Raw genomic sequence first — 20277 nt, forward strand, 5'->3', positions numbered from 1 at the left:
TACAAGGAAGTCCCCAAAGTCAAGAGAAAGAAGGGGAGATGATTCAAACCATCCTTGGAAAATTCCCCAAAACTTGGACCCGAATAAACAATGCCATAGTGGTACCAGTTTTGACGTTTCCGCAGTTGGTCGAGCCAGAAACAGAAAAGGTTCCGGATCCACCTAAAGAACCGTCCGCTCCAACACGAGATGACACGCCAGCAGTGGAACAGGAGGATCAACCCCCTGTCAGTGGTGAACCTGTCATACCCTTGGCGACTCTTAGACCACATAGGCAACCATCACGCTTACCTATCGGGGTTAGGCCCACCTGTAGTGCTGAGGTAGAAGACGCACCACAAAGTCAGGGGCAAACACCAGAGCTACGCAGGTCCCAACGCAGCACTCGGGGACAACCCCCTCCAAGGTATAGAGAGTCAACTGTATAAGGGAAAAAGAAGGAGTATTTATTAGAATGTACATAGTTATGCAAAATGTCTGTAAGGTTGTGTACAAAATGTTTTTCTTTTTCTTTGATTGCGAAAATGGACAATTGGGCCACTGGACTATGGGTGGCCAACACCTAAATTGTTCATAGTTAGCACCAGTGTGCTCAACACCCCTGAAGAAAAACCCGTCCGGCGTGCATAGAGTGGGGTCATCAATGCTCTGACGCACGCCCAGAGCCTACGTTGGGGGTTTGATCGCGGCGGGTCCCCCATGGAGCAGTGTAATGGACACCCGGCAGGGAGCCACACTGGACTCTTATAGTAATGTTTAAGTTTGTAACGTTAAAGTATTTGCGCCTCCCATAATGGGATGAAATGTTCTAACATGTCATGTTTGTTTCTACAGTCCGGGAGTACTGAATTTAACTAAGGGGGAGTGTGGCGCCCCAGGACCTGGTCGCCACAACAGCATTGCCCTCCCAAAGGGTTAATGCTGAGCCTGGAGGTAATTGGGAGATCTATTGGCCAGTAAGTTAACACCCAACACAGTTCTCCCTCCGGCCAGCAGAGGGAGCTCTGAACCTGGAACTTCAGGGAGCATTCCTTAAGTCTGGCTGAAGGGAGGAAGTAGTAGTTAGTCTGGACACAGGAGTGAAAGAGTGCAGACGCAGAGTAGTGCTGCCTTGTGAAACTGGGGCCTAGAGCTGGGATAGCTTGGCCCAGTGAAGCAAGGGGAGCAGAGAGGCACAGCAGAGACTCGGACATCGGAGTCTGTAGTTGCCAGGGCATAAAATCCATCCCTGGTAGCTGAATCCGGAGGGCAGGAGAGCTGCAAGCCCCCTGGCCCAGAAGCAATATGAAGGTACAGCTGCATCCCAAGGGCCTGGTGTGGACTCCAGCAGAGAAGCACCAGAGAGGGCCTGCGCAGTCTACCCCACAGAAAAAGGGACGAACCACCGGTCCCAGCAGCAAGAGGGCAATTGCTAACCCCAAAGTGCAGTGTCCTAAAACAGCAAAGAAAGATTAAGGAGTAGGCCTCATACTCAACTGGCCAAAGATCACCCCAGGCACTTCCAGGCCGGCCGGACCATCTTTACCATCTGTGACGGTCTCCCTGGACTAAACTTCTGCCGAGTAAAAGAGAAGGTAAAGAGACTACTGTTTGTGCCTGTTTCTTTCATTGCTTGTCGGCCCTGCACCGTGCTAGTCACACAACACCATAGACTTCCACAAGCACCAACTGTGTCCCGGGGCACCGCTCCACCTGTGGGGAGCAGTACCACCATTGCTGCCACTTCATCACCCCGGAGGCCTTACACGGCAGCGGCGGCTTAATAGCCGCATACCACAGGTGGCGTCACGAACACAAACTTAAAGTCATCAGCCACATATTATACTGACACCCACCAGGGCCACGGAGCCGGGCCCAGCCACCACTGACTACCACCGGACTAGTCCGGCCCGGCACCGGGTGTCCCATAGCCCTGGGGTGGGCGAGTCACGAGCACTACCATGCTCAGGTGCTCTGTACTCGTAACTAGTGATGAGTGGGCACTACCATGCTCAGGTGCTCTGTACTCGTAACTAGTGATGAGCGGGCACTACCATGCTCGGGTGCTCTGTACTCGTAACTAGTGATGAGTGAGCACTACCATGCTCGGGTGCTCTGTACTCGTAACTAGTGATGAGTGAGCACTACCATGCTCGGGTGCTCTGTACTCGTAACTAGTGATGAGTGAGCACTACCATGCTCGGGTGCTCAGTACTAGTAACTAGTGATGAGTGAGCACTACCATGCTCGGGTGCTCAGTACTAGTAACTAGTGATGAGCGAGCACTACCATGCTCGGGTGCTCAGTACTAGTAACTAGTGATGAGTGAGCACTACCATGCTCGGGTGCTCAGTACTCGTAACTAGTGATGAGCGGGCACTACCATGCTCGGATGCTCAGTACTCGTTAAGAGCAGTTGGACACTCGGATGGGCACAGCTCAAGTACTGAGAACGCAAGCATTTTTCCAGGAAATCTTTTGGAAAAATGCTCTAGTCTCTCATTGACTTCCATTATACTCGGATATTCAAGTCGCACCCATCCGAGCACCTACTGCTCGTTATGAGCACTGCACACCCGAGCATGGTAGTGCTCGCTCATCACTAGTTATGAGTACAGAGCACCCGAGCATGGTAGTGCTCGCTCATCACTAGTTATGAGTTCCAAGCACCCGAGCATGGTAGTGCTCGCTCATCACTAGTTACGAGTACAGAGAACCCGAGCATGGTAGTGTCCGCTCATCACTAGTTACGAGTACTGAGCACCCAAGCATGGTAGTGCTCGCTCATCACTAGTTACGAGTACTGAGCACCCAAGCATGGTAGTGCTCGATCATCAATAGTTACGAGTACTGAGCACCCGAACATGGTAGTGCTCGCTCATCAATAGTTACGAGTACTGAGCTCCTGAGCATGGTAGTGCCCGCTCATCACTAGTTATGAGTACCGAGAAGCTGAGCATGGTAGTGCCCACTCATCACTAGTTACAAGTACTGAGCACCTGAGTATGGTAGTGCTCACTCATTACTAGTTACAAGTACTGAGCACCTGAGCATAGTAGTGCCCGCTCATCACTAGTTACGAGTACCGAGCATCTGAGCATGGTAGTGCTCACTCATCACTAGTTACCAGTACAGAGCACCCAAGCATGGTAGTGCTCACTCACCACTACCGTGTTTTTCCAAAAATAAGACCTCCCCCAAAAATAAGCTCTAGGAGGCATTTTCAGCATTTTCGAAGCAAGATTAAATATAAGACCTACCCCGAAAATAAGTCCTAGCCGAGGATCAATAATGAAGTGTCCATGCAGCTAAAAATCTTAAAGATACTGCAGGACACTTCAATATACACAGTGGGCACCCCGCAATCACATTCACCTGACACCAAGCAGAAAACCTGCAGTGATCGCACACCTGCACACATCCGATCTCACACACACACACAATCAGAACCCACACACAAACATCCGATCTCACACACAAACATTGGATCGCACACACAATCAGATCACAAACACAATCAGATCGCACACATAATCGAGCGCACACACAAACATCGGATCACACATACAAACATTGCATCACACACATCGGATCGCACATATAGTCACCACATCCAGCAACACCGATCTCTTCTCGCCGGCAGAATCCTGAGAGGCTGTGTGGTGGAGCGCAAGGACCTGCGGACACAAGTGACTTCCTCCCATCATTCCTTGCGGCTGGAAGCATTCTTTAACGCTGGATGTGGTGTGTGTGTGTGTGTGTGTGTGATCAATGATCAGCGATCTGCTGTGTGTCAGCGTGCAGCACCCACCGGAGATCACAGGAGGACCTGGGAGCAACGCAGATGTCCGGGTCTGGTAAGTATGAGTTTCCTGGGAAGTGAGGGGTCTGCTATTTTAGGGGATAAACTTACCCCCCAACCGTGTTAAGACCTCCTCCAAAAATAAGCCCTAGTGCTTTTTTGGGGGGCAAAACAAGTATAATACAGTGTCTTATTTTTGGAAAAACACGGTAGCAGCAAACTATAACATTAAAAATTCCTCCGATCTTCAGAAGATAAAATTTATTTTGAGTTTGGAATTTTACCAATTTAAAAGGTAACCTGTCAGCAGAAATTTAGCTTTAAACCTAAAAGTTTCCCCCTCTGCAGCTCCTGGGCTGCATTCTAGCAAGGTTCCTATAGTTTTTGTGCCCCCTTTTAAACCAAATTAAATACTTTATAAAGTTGTACCTTTTGGTATGCAATTCTTGTAAATTATCCATGGGGGTGGGCTGTCTGGTGTCCGTTACTGTCCCTCCTGCCGATTTACGCCGTCCCCCAACGCTCCATTTCACATCTCAGGACGCCGCCCAGTGCGGTCCAAGCATGCGCCGTGTGACTGTGTACGGTGTGCACAGTGACCGCTGTTGACGTGTGCGCAGGCACGAGGTTATGGGCGGCGCTGTGATTGTCATCAGTAAGTGCCCGCCCATAATCTCGTTCCCGCCCTTTCCCCTCTGCCTCCACCATTCTGCGCAAGCGCTGGCCAGATGACCCGACGTCACCTCTCGTAACCGGTGGTGTCCTGCTCAGCTCCTCCCATCTATTTCCTGCTTCAGGGTAAGATGGGAAAGTGGTGACGTCGGGTCATCTGGCCAGCGCTTGCGCAGAACGCTGGAGGCAGAGGGGAAAGCGCGGCCACGAGATTATGGGCGGGCACTTGCTGATGCAATCTCAGCGCCGCCCATAATCTCGTGCCTGCGACACACGTCACCAGCGGTCACTGTGCACAGTCCCGCTACAGTCGCACAGCGCATGCGCGGGACCTCGGGCGCAGTGGGCGGCGTCCTGGTGTATGAAATGGAGCATTGGGGGACGGTGTAAATCGGCAGGAGGGACAGTAACGGACACCAGACAGCCCACCCCCATGGATAATTTAGAAGATTTGAATACCAAAAGGTACAACTTTATAAAGTATTTAATTTGGTTTAAAGGGGGCACAAAAACTATAGGAACCTGCTAGAATGCAGCCCAGGAGCTGCAGAGGGGAAAACTTTTAGGTTTAAAGCTACATTTCTGCTGACAGTTTCCCTTTAAAAAGTTGAGAGAACCTCCTTAAAAAATATCAAATTTTGCAGACTGGTAGATCAGATCATTAGATGTGCCGTCATTAGCATGTCCTTTTCTAAATCTTTTTTTTCCAGATCGCCCCGCTTAGAGGCGACACTGTGACCATAATTTCTTCACCACATGGCTTGTCTCGTCTGCGTTCAGAATTCCCATATCAATGCTACCTCTATTTGCTTATAGTTGGACATTGGCCAGTATCTATCAGAATGTTTTGGCACATCCTGTATGTATTACAAAAATATCTCTGGAGAGACTACCCCTTTAAAGGGAATCAGTCACCAGGTTTTTGTTCCCCCATCTGAGAGCAGCATAATGTAGAGACAGAGACCCTGATTCCAGCGATGTGTCACTTACTGAGCTGTTTGCTGTCATTTTGATAAAATCAATGTTTTCTCTGCTGCAGATCTAGCAGTTATACAGAGCTCATGAATAAGCTGGACTACCTGCAGTACGCCAAGTAGTCCTGTAATGATAATCTATTGCTGATTAAACAGTGATTTTATCAAAACTACACTAAGCAGCCCAGTAAGTGAGACTTCGCTGGAATCAGGATCTCTGCCCCTACATTATGCTGCTCTCAGATTAGGTGGCAAAAACCTGGTAACAGATTCCCTCTAAGGCCTGTGACACACATCCATGCCGCCGGCACGTGTTTGTCATTTTTTACACGTACCGGCGGCACGGAGACACGTTAAGCAATGCTACCCTATTGTAGCAGGCACACACACGTAAAACCACACGGAACGTGTGTCCGTGTGCGTTTGTACGTGTGTGCGTTTTTCAAAGCGCTGACATGTCAGTGTTTTCTCCCGCAGCACGGGTGTCACACGGCCCGCAACCATACCACACGGGTGTAGTGTGGATGCGGTCCCGTGTGACACGCGCCGGAGAAAACACACGTGTCAGTGAAAAATAAACAAAACATTTACTCACCTTCTCCAGCCCTCCTGTCTCTGCCACTTGCTGCTGACCGCCGCTCATTATTCTCATTTAATATTCACTTCACTGCCTGGCAGCAGCAGCAGCGGGGAGACGGGAGGGCTGGAGACCGAAGATCAGCACCACGGACAGCAGCGCGGACAGCAGGAAGGACCACGTGAGTATGCAAATTACCGGTTCTACGTGTGCTATCGCGGATAGCACACGTAGAACACACGTGGCCCGCACGTACCAGAGACACGTACTTACCTGCACGCAACACGCAGGGGAAATACGTGTCTCTCGGCACGTGCGTGAATTTCACGTGAGTGTGGCAGAGGCCTAAGGCTGTGTACGTGTAGTGCATTTTTGATGCAGATGTGGTACAGATTTTAGCACAAATCTGCATGTCTACCCTTATGCCAGCAAAGTCAATGAGAATTCTAAAGTGCTGTGCGCACATTGCTTATTTTTTGTACAGATTTGGTGCAAAAAATAATCTGCAGCATGTCAATTTTTGGTGCGTTTTTTCATGTGTTTTTTAGTCCTTCCAAATATTGAGTTCATTAAGAAAAAAGCATGGTACAAATACACACCAAAATAAGTGTTTTTTTAATGTGTTTGTCTGACAGGAGGTGCAGGTTTGATGCAGAAAAATTCTGCACCAAATCTGCAACAGGCGCACATAGCCTAACGCCCTGTTCACACTAGAAAAAGGATTTTTCTCAAGAAATTTCTTGAGAGTCTGCAAGATTACCGCACTTGCGGTCAAAAACCGCACCAATACCGCACTGAAAACCACATGCGGTAACCAGTAAATAAAGTAGGTGAGTCCTGCCACACAAACCTCTAAAGTCAGAAGAGAAATGTCCTACATAGGTTCTGCAGTTTTTAGATTTTAAGTGGGGGTTCATTTCATTATCCACAATAATGTAAAGAAAAAAATTTGTAGGAGAAAGAGATATCAATTCCAAAAAAAGATTACAATAGTTTTTTTGTTTCTTTAGTAGTACATCTGTGTGAATAACACAGGCAATACATCAGGGGTTAATAATGGAACCTGACGTAACTTTTAACGGCTCTACTAATAATGAAAAAAATATTTTAATGTTTTTTGGAATTTCCAGCTTTTTTTTCCTCTTTTTTACCCTATGTGTACTGCTGGCAGTAGAGCGGATTCCTCATTTACCATGAAGTGACACGATTGTAATACACGCAGTAAGTCCAAACATTAAAGCGGGCTTTACACGCTACAATATATCTAATGATGCGTCGGCGGGGTCACGTCGTAAGTGCCGCACATCCGGCATCGTAAGTGATATTGTAGCGTGTAAAACCTACGTGCGATTGCGATTGAACGAAAAAACGTTGATCGCATGCACGTCGTTCAATTACTAAAAATTGAACGTCCGGTTGTTCAATGTTCCCAAGGCAACACACATCGCAGTGTGTGACACCCCAGGAACGAACTCAGCTTCCCTGCGTACCGCGGCTCCCGCTGGCAATGCGGATGGAAGGAGGTGGGCAGGATGTTTACATCCCGCTCATCTCCGCCCTTCCGCTTCTATTGGCCGGCTGCCGCGTGACGTCGCTGTGACGCCGAACGTCCCTCCCACTCCAGGAAGTGGACGTTCGCCGCCCACAGCGAGGTCATATGGAAGGGAAAGTACATGTGATGGGATTTAATCGTTTGCGCGACACAGTCAACAAATTGAACGTGCCGCACATACGATGGGGGCGGGTACGATCGCATACGATATCGTATGAGTAATTGTAACGTGTAAAGCAAGCTTTACATTTGTTACTTTTTATAAAAAAAATAGTTCTGCTATGTTTGCTGCATTTTCTTAAAGTGAACCTGTCAGGTTCAATATGCACCCAGAACCACGAGCAGTTCTGAGTGCATATCTCTAATCCCTGCCTAACCGTCCCTGTATACACTAGCATAAATAAAGAGATCTTTAGAAAAACTATTTCTAAATTTCTTTTATCATATGCTAATGAGGGAGGTGACTAGTGGCAAGGGTGTTAGTTCCTGTGTTCTTTCCACCCTCGTAGCATGTTAGCATGCCCACAGGGCATACTAACATGCCATTCAATGACCACTGCCTAGCGTCATCAGCAGTGACGCGCGTACCAGTGTCAGCTGCCACCATTTCAGAACGCCGGGCTTAGGGTCAATGCGCATGATCAGAAGTCCTGGCATTTCGGTTCATGCAAACTAGACTTCTCTGAAACCGGGATGTGAACACCCAGCTTCATAGTGCACATGAGCGGAAGTGCTGGGCATTCTGATCAGCGGTGACAGCGGACACAGGTACGCGCATCACCACTGATGACGCGAGGCAATGGGCATTGAATAGCATGTTAGCACGCCCACAGGGGTATGCTAACATGCTAAGAGGGCAGAATGACTGCAGGAACTAACGCTTTTGTGATTAGTTACTGCTCTCATTAGCATATCATAAAGGATCTTTAGAAATGCTTTTTCTAAAGATCCCTTTATCTATGCTACTAGATACTGGGACGTTTAGGCAGGAATTAGCAATATGCACCCAGAACTGCTCGTGGTCCTGGGTGCATATTGCACCTGACAGGTTCCCTTTAAGTCCTTGATTGTTTTTAATAATACATTTTATTTTTATACAGTGGAACCTCGGTTAACGAGTAACCCGGTATGCGAGTATTTCGCTATACGAGCAAAGCTTGCTGTAAATTTGTAACTCAGTTTACGAGCAATGCTTTGCTGTACGAGCAAAATACTCACCGCACACACTTCCGGTTCCGTACTTCCACTGCGCTCTAACCCGCTCGTGCAGTCCACAGAAACATACCGAAATACGTACAAACACACACATATTATGCTCACCTTACCTTCCGTTCCATCAACGGCCTCCGGATCTTATAGTTCGCCGCTACAGGATGTAGATTGGGTAACCATCGTGACGAAAGAGGAACCTCTGCTGTCAGATGCTTCTCAAAGGCAGCGGAAGTTTCTCCATCATCGCGATGGTTACCGGATACACATCCTGTACCGGCAAACTACAAGAACTAGGAGGCTGGCGAGGTAACGGAAGGTAAGGTGAGCATGATATGTGTGTGTGTGCGCATGTGTGGAGTGGCACAATAGGGGACCAGGATGGGACATTGAACAAGTTGTTGAACGAATTGCCTGAGTTTCCATTATTTCCTATGGGAAATCTTGCTTTGCTAGACGAGTAACTTGGTTTACAAGCACAGTCCCAGAACGGATTGTTCTCATAAACCAAGGTTCCACTGTAGCGCCAACATATTCCGCAGCACGTTACAATTTACTACGTGACTGCTTATTACACTAAGAAGTAACCTACGTGTCTGTTTATCTCAAACTTCATTATACAAAGAAAAAAAAGAAATTACCAAAACTGAGTGCTACACATAATACTTTATAATTACAGGAAAGAAAGCAAAAATCATGCCAAAAAAACGTCTTTGAGGAGCTTAATTAAAACTACCGCTATGGCCTCGGATAGCAGCTTTATTCTGGAGGAGGAAAGTCATAGAAAGGATATTAAAGCCAAGCTGTTCAAATAATTAACTGAACAGCACCGCTACCCCAGGTGAGGGACCGCGCGCGCACAAACAACGCCGCTCTCCCATCATAACAGCACAACACACTTAAAGTTTCCAACTTCGCATTTTTGTCCTCTTATCTCTGCAATAACATCTAAATTAAATTGCAAAAACACCATAAAGATTAGCGTGACGATTAACCTATCCGCTGTTTAGGGAATCTGCTAAAAAAACAAAAACAAAAAAAAATCTGCTCTTTAAAAGATCCAGACTTCTAATAAAAGTCAAATAGCCCAGCGGTCAGGAGCATGGGAGCAATAATTAGAAGATAATTGCAAATATATTTTTCATTCTGCAAAGCCGTAGTTGTATTTTGCTCTTCACGCCTGCAAACATCTATGGAAGCGTTAGCTGGTGGCGGGATCCTCCGAGATATGAGGAAGGTTAAATGTAATTATTTCCTTGAAATGCTAAAGTAATCATGTAATAGTTCCAAGAAAGAAATGTCATTTACCTATAACTACATCATGGCCGTCCACAAGGCCTGCTGAGAAGAGCTCCTGCGAAACACCATCTGCCGTATCTGCGGAGAGAGACAGATAGCACATAAATAATGCCTTCAGGACAGAACATGATAACGTTGTTATTGGCTGAAGAAAATCTCCGCATTTGTGCTGAACCATAAAGAGAATGACTATCTTTGGAGGACAATATATTTTCTTAAATTAAATGCATGTGACTAAAAATCCTTAAAAATTTGGCATGTTTGCCCTCCATAGCTTTTGCATTGCAATATTTATTGCTGGATGCACAATGAGTGAACTGAGAATTGATCAGTTAACCCATTAGGAGAGTTTGTAACTTTTATCTGACTTTTCTGATCTCCGCTGGGTTGATTTAGGACCACTGACCACATCAAAGTTGAGCGTGTATAAAACAAAAAGGTTGTAAAAGTCAAAAGGTGTAAACTCTTTAGTGTAACCTTTTTTAGCCCAGATATACATTTAAGATATAAAAAAAGTTTATAAAGGTGTTTTATTATATAAGATAAATTTGTCCTCTCAGTTATGACCAAAGACCACATCAAAGTTGAGCGTGTAAAAAACAAAGAGCTAATAAAAGTCAAAAGGTGTAAACTCTTTAGTGTAACCCAACTAAAATTATATATTTTTTTTTTAGCCCAGATATACATTTAAGATATAAAAAAAATGTTTATAAAGGTGTTTTATTATATAAGGTAAATTTGTCCTCTCAGTTATGACCAAAGACCACATCAAAGTTGAGTGTGTATAAAACAAAAAGCTTGTAAAAGTCAAAAGGTGTAAACTCTTTAGTGTAACCCAACTAAAATTATATTCTTTTTTTAGCCCAGATATACATTTAAGATATAAAAAAAAGTTTATAAAGGTGTATTATTATATAAGGTAAATTTGTCCTCTCAGTTATGACCAAAGACCACATCAAAGTTGAGCATGTAAAAAACAAAGAGCTAATAAAAGTCAAAAGGTGTAAACTCTTTAGTGTAACCCAACTAAAATTATATATTTTTTTTTAGCCCAGATATACATTTAAGATATAAAAAAATGTTTATAAAGGTGTTTTATTATATAAGGTAAATTTGTCCTCTCAGTTATGACCAAAGACCACATCAAAGTTGAGCGTGTAAAAAACAAAGAGCTAATAAAAGTCAAAAGGTGTAAACTCTTTAGTGTAACCCAACTAAAATTATATTTTTTTTTTAGCCCAGATATACATTTAAGATATAAAATAAGTTTATAAAGGAGTTTTATTATATAAGGTAATTTTTTCCTCTTAGTTATGACCAAAGACCACATCAAAGTTGAGTGTGTAAAAAACAAAGAGCTAATAAAAGTCAAAATGTATAAACTGTTTAGTGTAACCCAACTAAAATTAGGATTTTTAGCCCATATATATGTGTGTATATACAGGACGGTCCAAAAGTAGGAGGACAGTATGTGTAATAGGGTTATGAAGGGGAAGATTTCTCAAACATGGTGTACTATTAAAATAACGTTACCCTTAGCAACCAATCAGATTCCACCTTTCAATTTCCTATGAGTCTGTGAAGAATTAAAAGTTGAATCCGATTGGTTGCTAAGGGCAACTGAGTAAGTTTCACTTTACACCACCTACTTTTGGACCACCCTATATATATATATATATATATATATATATATATATATATATATATATATAGACGGATATATATCTATATATAGCTACATATATGGCTATATATATATAAAAATATATGTGTATGTATATATATATATATATATATATATATATATATATACACATATAGTACAGACAAAAAGTTTGGACACACCTCATTCAAAGAGTTTTCTTTATTTTCATGACTAAAAATTGTAGATTCACATTGAAGGCATCAAAACTATGAATTAAAACATGTGGAATGAAATACTTAAAAAAGTGTGAAACAACTGAAAATATCTCTTATATTATATGTTCTTCAAAGTAGCCACCTTTTGCTTTGATTACTGCTTTGCACACTCTTGGCATTCTCTTGATGAGCTTCAAGAGGTAGTCACCGGAAATAGTCTTTCAACAGTCTTGAAGGAGTTCCCAGAGATGCTTAGCACTTGTTTGCCTTCACTCTGCGGTCCAGCTCATCCCAAACCATCTCGATTGGGTTCAGGTCTGGTGACTGTGGAGGCCAGGTCATCTGATGTAGTACCCCATCACTCTCCTTCTTAGTCAAATAGCCCTTACACAGCCTGGAGGTGTGTTTGGGGTCATTGTCCTGTTGAAAAATAAATGATGGTCCAACTAAACGCAAACCGGATGGAATAGCATGCCACTGTAAGATGCTGTGGTAGCCATGCTGGTTCAGTATGCCTTCAATTTTGAATAAATCCCCAACAGTGTCACCAGCAAAGCACCCTCACAGATCACACCTCCTCCTCCATGCTTCACGGTGGGAATCAGCTATGAAGAGTCCATCCGTTCACCTTTTCTGCGTCACACAAAGACACGGTGGTTGGATCCAAAGACCTCAAATTTGGACTCATCAGACCAAAGCACAGATTTCCATTGGTCTAATGTCCATTCCTTGTGTTCTTTAGCCCAAACAAGTCTTTTCTGCTTGTTGCCTGTCCTTAGCAGTGATTTCCTAGCAGCTATTTTACCATGAATGCCTTCTGCACAAAGTCTCCTCTTAACAGTCGTTCTAGAGATGTGTCTGCTGATAAAACTCTGTGTGGCATTGACCTGGCCTCTAATCTGAGCTGCTGTTAACCTGCGATTTCTGAGGCTGGTGACTCGGATAAACTTATCCTCCGCAGCAGAGGTGACTCTTGGTCTTCCTTTCCTGGGGCGGTCCTCATGTGAGCCAGTTTCTTTGTAGCGTTTGATGGTTTTTGTCACTACACTTGGGGACTCTTTCAAAGTTTTCCCAATTTTTCAGACTGACTGACCTTCATTTCTTAAAATAATGATGGCCACTCGTTTTTCTTTACTTAGCTGCTTTTTTCTTGCCATAATATACATTCTAACAGTCTATTCAGTAGGACTATCAGCTGTGTATCCACCAGACTTCTGCACAACACAACTGATGGTCCCAACCCCATTTATAAGGCAAGAAATCCCACTTATTAAACCTGACAGGGCACACCTGTGAAGTGAAAACCATTTCCGGTGACTGCCTCTTGAAGCTCATCAAGAGAATGCCAAGAGTTTGCAAAGCAGTTATCAAAGCAAAAGTGGCGACTTTGAAGAACCTAGAATATAAGACATATTTTCAGTTGTTTCACACTTTTGTGTTAAGTATTTCATTCCACATGTGTTAATTCATAGTTTTGATGCCTTCAATGTGAATCTACAATTTTTAGAGTCATGAAAATAAAGAAAACTCTTTGAAAGAGAAGGTGTGTCCAAACGTTTGGTCTGTACTGTATTTATATATACAGTTAGGTCCAGAAATATTTGGACAGTGACACAAGTTTTGTTATTTTAGCTGTTTACAAAAACATGTTCAGAAATACAATTATATATATAATATGGGCTGAAAGTGCACACTCCCAGCTGCAATATGAGAGTTTTCACATCCAAATCGGAGAAAGGGTTTAGGAATCATAGCTCTGTAATGCATAGCCTCCTCTTTTTCAAGGGACCAAAAGTAATTGGACAAGGGACTCTAAGGGCTGCAATTAACTCTGAAGGCGTCTCCCTCGTTAACCTGTAATCAATGAAGTAGCTAAAAGGTCTGGGGTTGATTACAGGTGTGTGGTTTTGCATTTGGAAGCTGTTGCTGTGACCAGACAACATGCGGTCTAAGGAACTCTCAACTGAGGTGAAGCAGAACATCCTGAGGCTGAAAAAAAAGAAAAAATCCATCAGAGAGATAGCAGACATGCTTGGAGTAGCAAAATCAACAGTCGGGTACATTCTGAGAAAAAAGGAATTGACTTGGGAACTCAAAAAGGCCTGGGCGTCCACGGATGACAACAGTGGTGGATGATCGCCGCATACTTTCTTTGGTGAAGAAGAACCCGTTCACAACATCAACTGAAGTCCAGAACACTCTCAGTGAAGTAGGTGTAGCTGTCTCTAACTCAACAGTAAAGAGAAGACTCCATGAAAGTAAATACAAAGGGTTCACATCTAGATGCAAACCATTCATCAATTCCAAAAATAGACAAGCCAGAGTTAAATTTGCTGAAAAACACCTCATGAAGCCAGCTCAGTTCTGGAAAAGTATTCTATGGACAGATGAGACAAAGATCAACCTGTACCAGAATGATGGGAAGAAAAAAGTTTGGAGAAGAAAGGGAACGGCACATGATCCAAGGCACACCACATCCTCTGTAAAACATGGTGGAGGCAACGTGATGGCATGGGCATGCATGGCTTTCAATGGCACTGGGTCACTTGTGTTTATTGATGACATAACAGCAGACAAGAGTTGCCGGATGAATTCTGAAGTGTACCGGGATATACTTTCAGCCCAGATTCAGCCAAATGCCGCAAAGTTGATCGGACGGCGCTTCATAGTACAGATGGACAATGACCCCAAGCATACAGCCAAAGCTACCCAGGAGTTCATGAGTGAAAAAAAGTGGAACATTCTGCAATGGCCAAGTCAATCACCAGATCTTAACCCAATTGAGCATGCATTTCACTTGCTCAAATCCAGACTTAAGACGGAAAGACCCACAAACAAGCAAGACCTGAAGGCTGTGGCTGTAAAGGCCTGGCAAAGTATGAAGAAGGAGGAAACCCAGCGTTTGGTGATGTCCATGGGTTCCAGACTTAAGGCAGTGATTGCCTCCAAAGGATTCGCAACAAAATATTGAAAATAAAAATATTTTGTTTGGGTTTGGTTTATTTGTCCAATTACTTTTGACCTCCTAAAATGTGGAGTGTTTGTAAAGAAATGTGTACAATTCCTACAATTTCTATCAGATATTTTTGTTCAAACCTTCAAATTAAACGTTACAATCTGCACTTGAATTCTGTTGTAGAGGTTTCATTTCAAATCCAATGTGGTGGCATGCAGAGCCCAACTCGCGAAAATTGTGTCACTGTCCAAATATTTCTGGACCTAACTGTATATATATATATATATATATATATATATATATATATAAAAAATACAGTACATATTTATATATATATATATATATACATAATTTAAGATATAAAAAATGTGTCTGTAATGGTATGGTATGTTTTATTACATAAGGTGAATTTGTTCCTGTCAGTTATGACCACAAACCACATCAAAGTAGAGTAGCAGAAAACAAAGATCTTGTAAAAGTCAAAAGGTATAAAATCTTTATTGTAACCCAATTAAAATTATTATTTTTAGACAAGATATATACATTTAAGATGTAAAAAAAGTCTATAAAGGCACAAGTTTTATTATATAAGGTGAATTTGTCCTCTCAGTTTATTTATAACCACAGACCACATCAAAGTTGAGTGTGTAAAAACCCAAGAGCTTGTCAAAGCCAAAAGGTATAAAATCTTTAGCGTAACCAAACTAAAATTATAATCATTAGTCAAGAAATATACATTAAAGATACAAAAACAGTCTAGAAAGATATGGTACAAGTTTTATTATATTAGGTGAATTCATCCTCTCCATTTATATATGACCACAGGCCACATCACAGTTGAGTGTACAGAAAACAAAGAGCTTATAAAAGCCAAAAGGTGTAAAGTCTTTAGTGTAACCCAATTAAAAAATGATTTTTACCCCAAAATATATGTATTTAAGGCTGCTTTATATGTTGCGACATCGGAAACGATATATATCGTCGGGGTCACGTCATTAGTGACGCACATCCGGCGCCGTTACCGACATCGCAGCGTGTAAACAATAGGAGCGACGATCACCGATCGCAAAAATGTTAAAAATTGTTGATCGGTGACACGTTGCTCCTTTTCATAATATCGTTACTGCTGCCGGTACGATGTTGTTTGTCGTTTCTGCGGCATCACAGATTGCTGTGTGTGACACCGAAGGAACGAAAAACATCTCCTTACCTGCGTCCACCGCCAATGCGGAAGGAAGTGCGCGGGATGTTATGTCCCGCTCATCTCCGCCCCTCCGCTTCTATTGGCCGGCCGCTTAGTGACGTCGCGATGACACCGAACGCACCTCCCCCTTGAAGGAGATATTGTTCGGCTGTCACAGCGACGTTGCCGACCAAGTATGTGCATGTGAAGATGCTGTAGCGATAATGTTCGCTACGGCAGCGATCACCACATATCGAATGTGCGACAGGGGCGGGTGCTATCGCGCTCGACATCGCTAGCAATTGCTAGCGATGTGACAGCGTGTAAAGCCCACCTAAGATACAAAAAAAGTCCATAAAGGTACAAGTTTTATTATATAAGGTAAATTCGTCTTCTCAATTTATTTATGACCATAGATGACATCAAAGTTGAGTGTGTAAAAAAAGAAAGAGCTTGTAGAAGTCAAAAGGTGTAAAATAGTGTAACCTAACTAAAATTATGTTTTTTAGCCCAGATATATATTTATAAGATATAAAAAAAGTTAAGAAAGGTACAAGTTTTATTACATAAGGTAAATTTGTCCTCTCAGTTTATTTATGACCACAGACCACATCAACGTTGAGTGTGCAGACAACAAAGAGCTTGTAAAAGCCAAAAGGTGTAAAATCTTTTGTGTAACCCAACTAAAATTATGATTTTTTTTTTAGCCACGATACATACATTTAAGATATAAAAATTGTCCATAACAGTACAAGTTTTTTTTAAATAAGGTGAATTCGTCCCCTCAGTTATTACCACAGACTACATCAAAGTTCAGTGTACAGAAAACAAAGAGCTTGTAAAAGCCAAAATCTGTAGTGTAACCCAATTAAAAAAATATTTTTACCCCAAAATATGTGCACGGTATTTAAGATATAAAAAAAATCTGCATAAGGGTACAAGTTTTATTATATAAAAGATGAATTTGTCCTCTCAGTTATGACCACAGACCACATCAAAGTTGAGTGTGTGTGCAGAAGTCAAAAGGTGTCAAATCTCAAGTGTAATTCAATTAAAAATTGATATTTTAAAAATACATTTACGATATAAATAAAATGGCTATTAATGTACAAGTTTTATTATATAAAGTGAATTTGTCCAAGTTCTAAGAAAATATGCTCACAGCAAGGTTTTCTTAGAAACTCAAATAGAAAATCTGCTAACTAATATATAAGTCTATGTGCACAGAGTCTTTTGGCTGAGTTTTTGGAGCAGAAACAGAATTTTTTGAAATTTGGAGAAGGATTTGGAGAGTTTCCACTCAGTTTCTGTTCCATAAAGTACTAGAAAGACTAAAGGCCGCTTTACACGCTGCGACATCGCTCAAGCGATCTCGTTGGGGTCACGCAATTGGTGACGCACATCCGGTCGCTTTAGCGATACCGTTGCGTGTGACACCTATGAGCAATTTTGCATCGTTGGAAAAACGTGCAAAATCGCTCATCGGTGACATGGGGGTCCATTCTCAAATATCGTTACTACAGCAGTAACGAAGTTGTTCCTCGTTCCTGCGGCAGCACACATCGGTACGTGTGACACCGCAGGAACGAGGAAACTCTCCTTACCTGCCTCCCGCCCGCAATGCGGAAGGAAGGAGGTGGGCGGGATGTTCGTCCCGCTCATCTCCACCCCTCTGCTTCTATTGGGCGGCGATTCAGTGACGCAGCTGTGACGTCGCTGTGACGCTGAACGAACCGCCCGATTAGAAAGGAGGCGGTTCGCCGGTCACAGCGACATCGCAGGGCAGATAAGTAGTGTGACGGGTCTGGGCGATGTTGTGCGTCACGGGCAGCGATTTGCCCATGTCGCACAAACCGATGGGGCGGGTACCCACGCTAGCGATATCGGTACCGATATCGCAGCGTGCAAAGTGGCCTTAAGTGCACAAAGCCTCAGAGGATGAATACCCAGAGCTATTTGATGGTGAAAAATTTAACAGGTTTTTCAAGAGGAATCCACTTCAGGAAATGGTGTTTTTTGGAGGTTTTTGTTCTTGAAGTATTTCTTGAAGTTGTTTTTGAAGTAGATTTTTATTATTGTAGCCTTTTGACATGATAGTGTTAAGTTTGGAGCAGATTCCATGAGACATTCGTCTCGGAGAAGTGACATTCTGCACTCAAAAAACTTCTCACATGAATAGCAAAGAGGATTTTTCATTGAAATAAATTGGATGAGTGTTCAAAATGAAATTTGTATTTGAAAGATTTTTTTTCCACCTGGAAATTGAACAAACGTTGGAGATTTCAAAATTCAACATGTCAGTTTACGCTTTTCTCCTCTCAATGTAACAGATGGAGAATCAACATCAAAATCTGCTTGTTGTAAGTGAAGATTTTCCTGTAGATTTGTGGAGAGATCCATGGGCAAAATATTCGACCATGTGTTGACTTACCGTTAGGATTCCTTCAGCCAGGTGCATTATACGGATGACAAAAATCAGACAACAGACTGACCAACGTCATTTTATAGGACTGTTCAGATGACAGTTTTTTTAGAGACTGAGTGTCCATATGCAAAAAATTGAAGAATATGCTATTATCTTCTGAGAATCGCCTATACAAGTCTACGGGTGCATAAAAATATCTGTGTAACATCTGATCTTTAGGAATCATCCAAAGAAAAAAATAATTTGGGGGGAACATTGCAATTATTAACATAGGAAACTGTATTTGATCATGTACATTTTAAAATGTTGATATATAAAAAAAGGATGTAAAACTCGGACACACGGATGAAAAAATTGGTGAAAATTGTCTGAGTTTTCTGGATGAAACGTGGACAATTTTTCATATGCTACCACAACTAAAACCTAGGTGAGAAGCAATATGTGAGAAACCAAGGCGGCCATATTTCATATCTATTGGTAGACAGTTTTTTAATATGTTCTTTTCTAACGCAATCAGACAATATTAGAACACGATACAAACATCATAAAATATCATATTCTCTACAGAAAATAAACTTGATAGTCAATAAACACAGATAAGGTAATGCTAAATATCAATTTAGAGAAGGTATTTCAAAATTAAAGGGAATTCGGACAATGCATTTTCATTCAAAGCACCAATTCAGTTTTTTCCTGGAGTGGTGCTTTAACCTAAGTCCCCTGTCTTATACTCACCTTCCGGCATCTTCATCATTTTTTGGCGCCGCTTCAGTCTCGCAGCACCATGTTGTGGCCGTAACTTCTGACTGTCCAAAAGTCAGAAGTTACATCACAAAGCACTCAGTGCAACTCTATGAGAGTCAGAACGAGGCTACCATAGACTTGTACTGACTTGTAACTTCTGTTGCGCTTCTTGAAACATTGGAGATGCCGGCAGGTCATAAATCACAGGAGGCCAAGGAGGTGGTAGTGCTAGAAATGAAGCCACTGGAAGGCAAGTATAAGAAAGGGGGCACAGAACTTAGATTTAAAGTGCCACTCCAGTGGTGCAATAACAAAAATGCTGAAGTGTTTCTTCAAATGAGTCCACTGCCTCTAACACTAAAGGGTGCTTTGCACGCTGCGACATCTCTACCGATATATCGTCGAGGTCACGTTGTTAGTGACGCACATCCGGCGTCGGTAGCGACATTGCAGCATGTGACACCAAGGAGCGACGATTAATGATCGCAAAATCGTTCAAAAACGGTGATCGTTGACACGTCGCTCCTTTCCTTAATATCGCTGCTGCCACAGGTACAATGTTGTTCGTCGTTCCTTCGGCATCACACATTGCTGTGTGTGGCACCGCAGGAACGACGAACATCTCCTTACCTGCGTCCACCGGCAATGAGGAAGGAAGTAGGTAGGCGGGATGTTATGCCCCGCTCATCTCTGCCCCTCCGATTCTATTGGACGGCTGCTTAGTGACGTCGCTATGACACCGAACGCACCTCCCCCTTCAAGGAGGAATTGTTCGGCGGTCACAGCGACGTCGCTAAGAAGGTATGTGTGTGTGACGCTGCCGTAGCGATAATGTTCGCTACGGCAGCAAGCACCAAATGACGCATGAACGACAGGGGCGGGTGCTATCGCGCTCGACATCGCTAGCAATCTCTAGTGTGGCACCCCAGGGTTTAGTTGCCACAAATATACCTGTACCTGGGCAGGGAAGGATCTCCACATTAGGTAATCCCACATACAACATTTCCACTCCAAGCCTGGAGGGGGAGCTCTACAAGTCGAGTTC

The 20277-nt window shown here is 43.1% G+C and overlaps 1 protein-coding gene across 2 annotated transcripts in view; it reads right to left on the bottom strand.

The window, feature by feature from the left end:
• The window catches only part of STK39 (serine/threonine kinase 39), a 511018-nt gene that overhangs the window by 91019 nt on the left and 399722 nt on the right, over nucleotides 1-20277 (bottom strand). For both annotated transcript variants that reach the window (XM_075318852.1, XM_075318853.1), the window contains exon 16: nucleotides 10074-10142. In XM_075318852.1, the coding sequence (XP_075174967.1) occupies nucleotides 10074-10142 (69 nt within the window). The remainder of the gene's footprint in view (nucleotides 1-10073; nucleotides 10143-20277) is intronic.

This window comes from Anomaloglossus baeobatrachus, chromosome 7, assembly GCF_048569485.1.
Source record: "Anomaloglossus baeobatrachus isolate aAnoBae1 chromosome 7, aAnoBae1.hap1, whole genome shotgun sequence".
Taxonomy (NCBI): Eukaryota; Metazoa; Chordata; class Amphibia; order Anura; family Aromobatidae; genus Anomaloglossus; species Anomaloglossus baeobatrachus.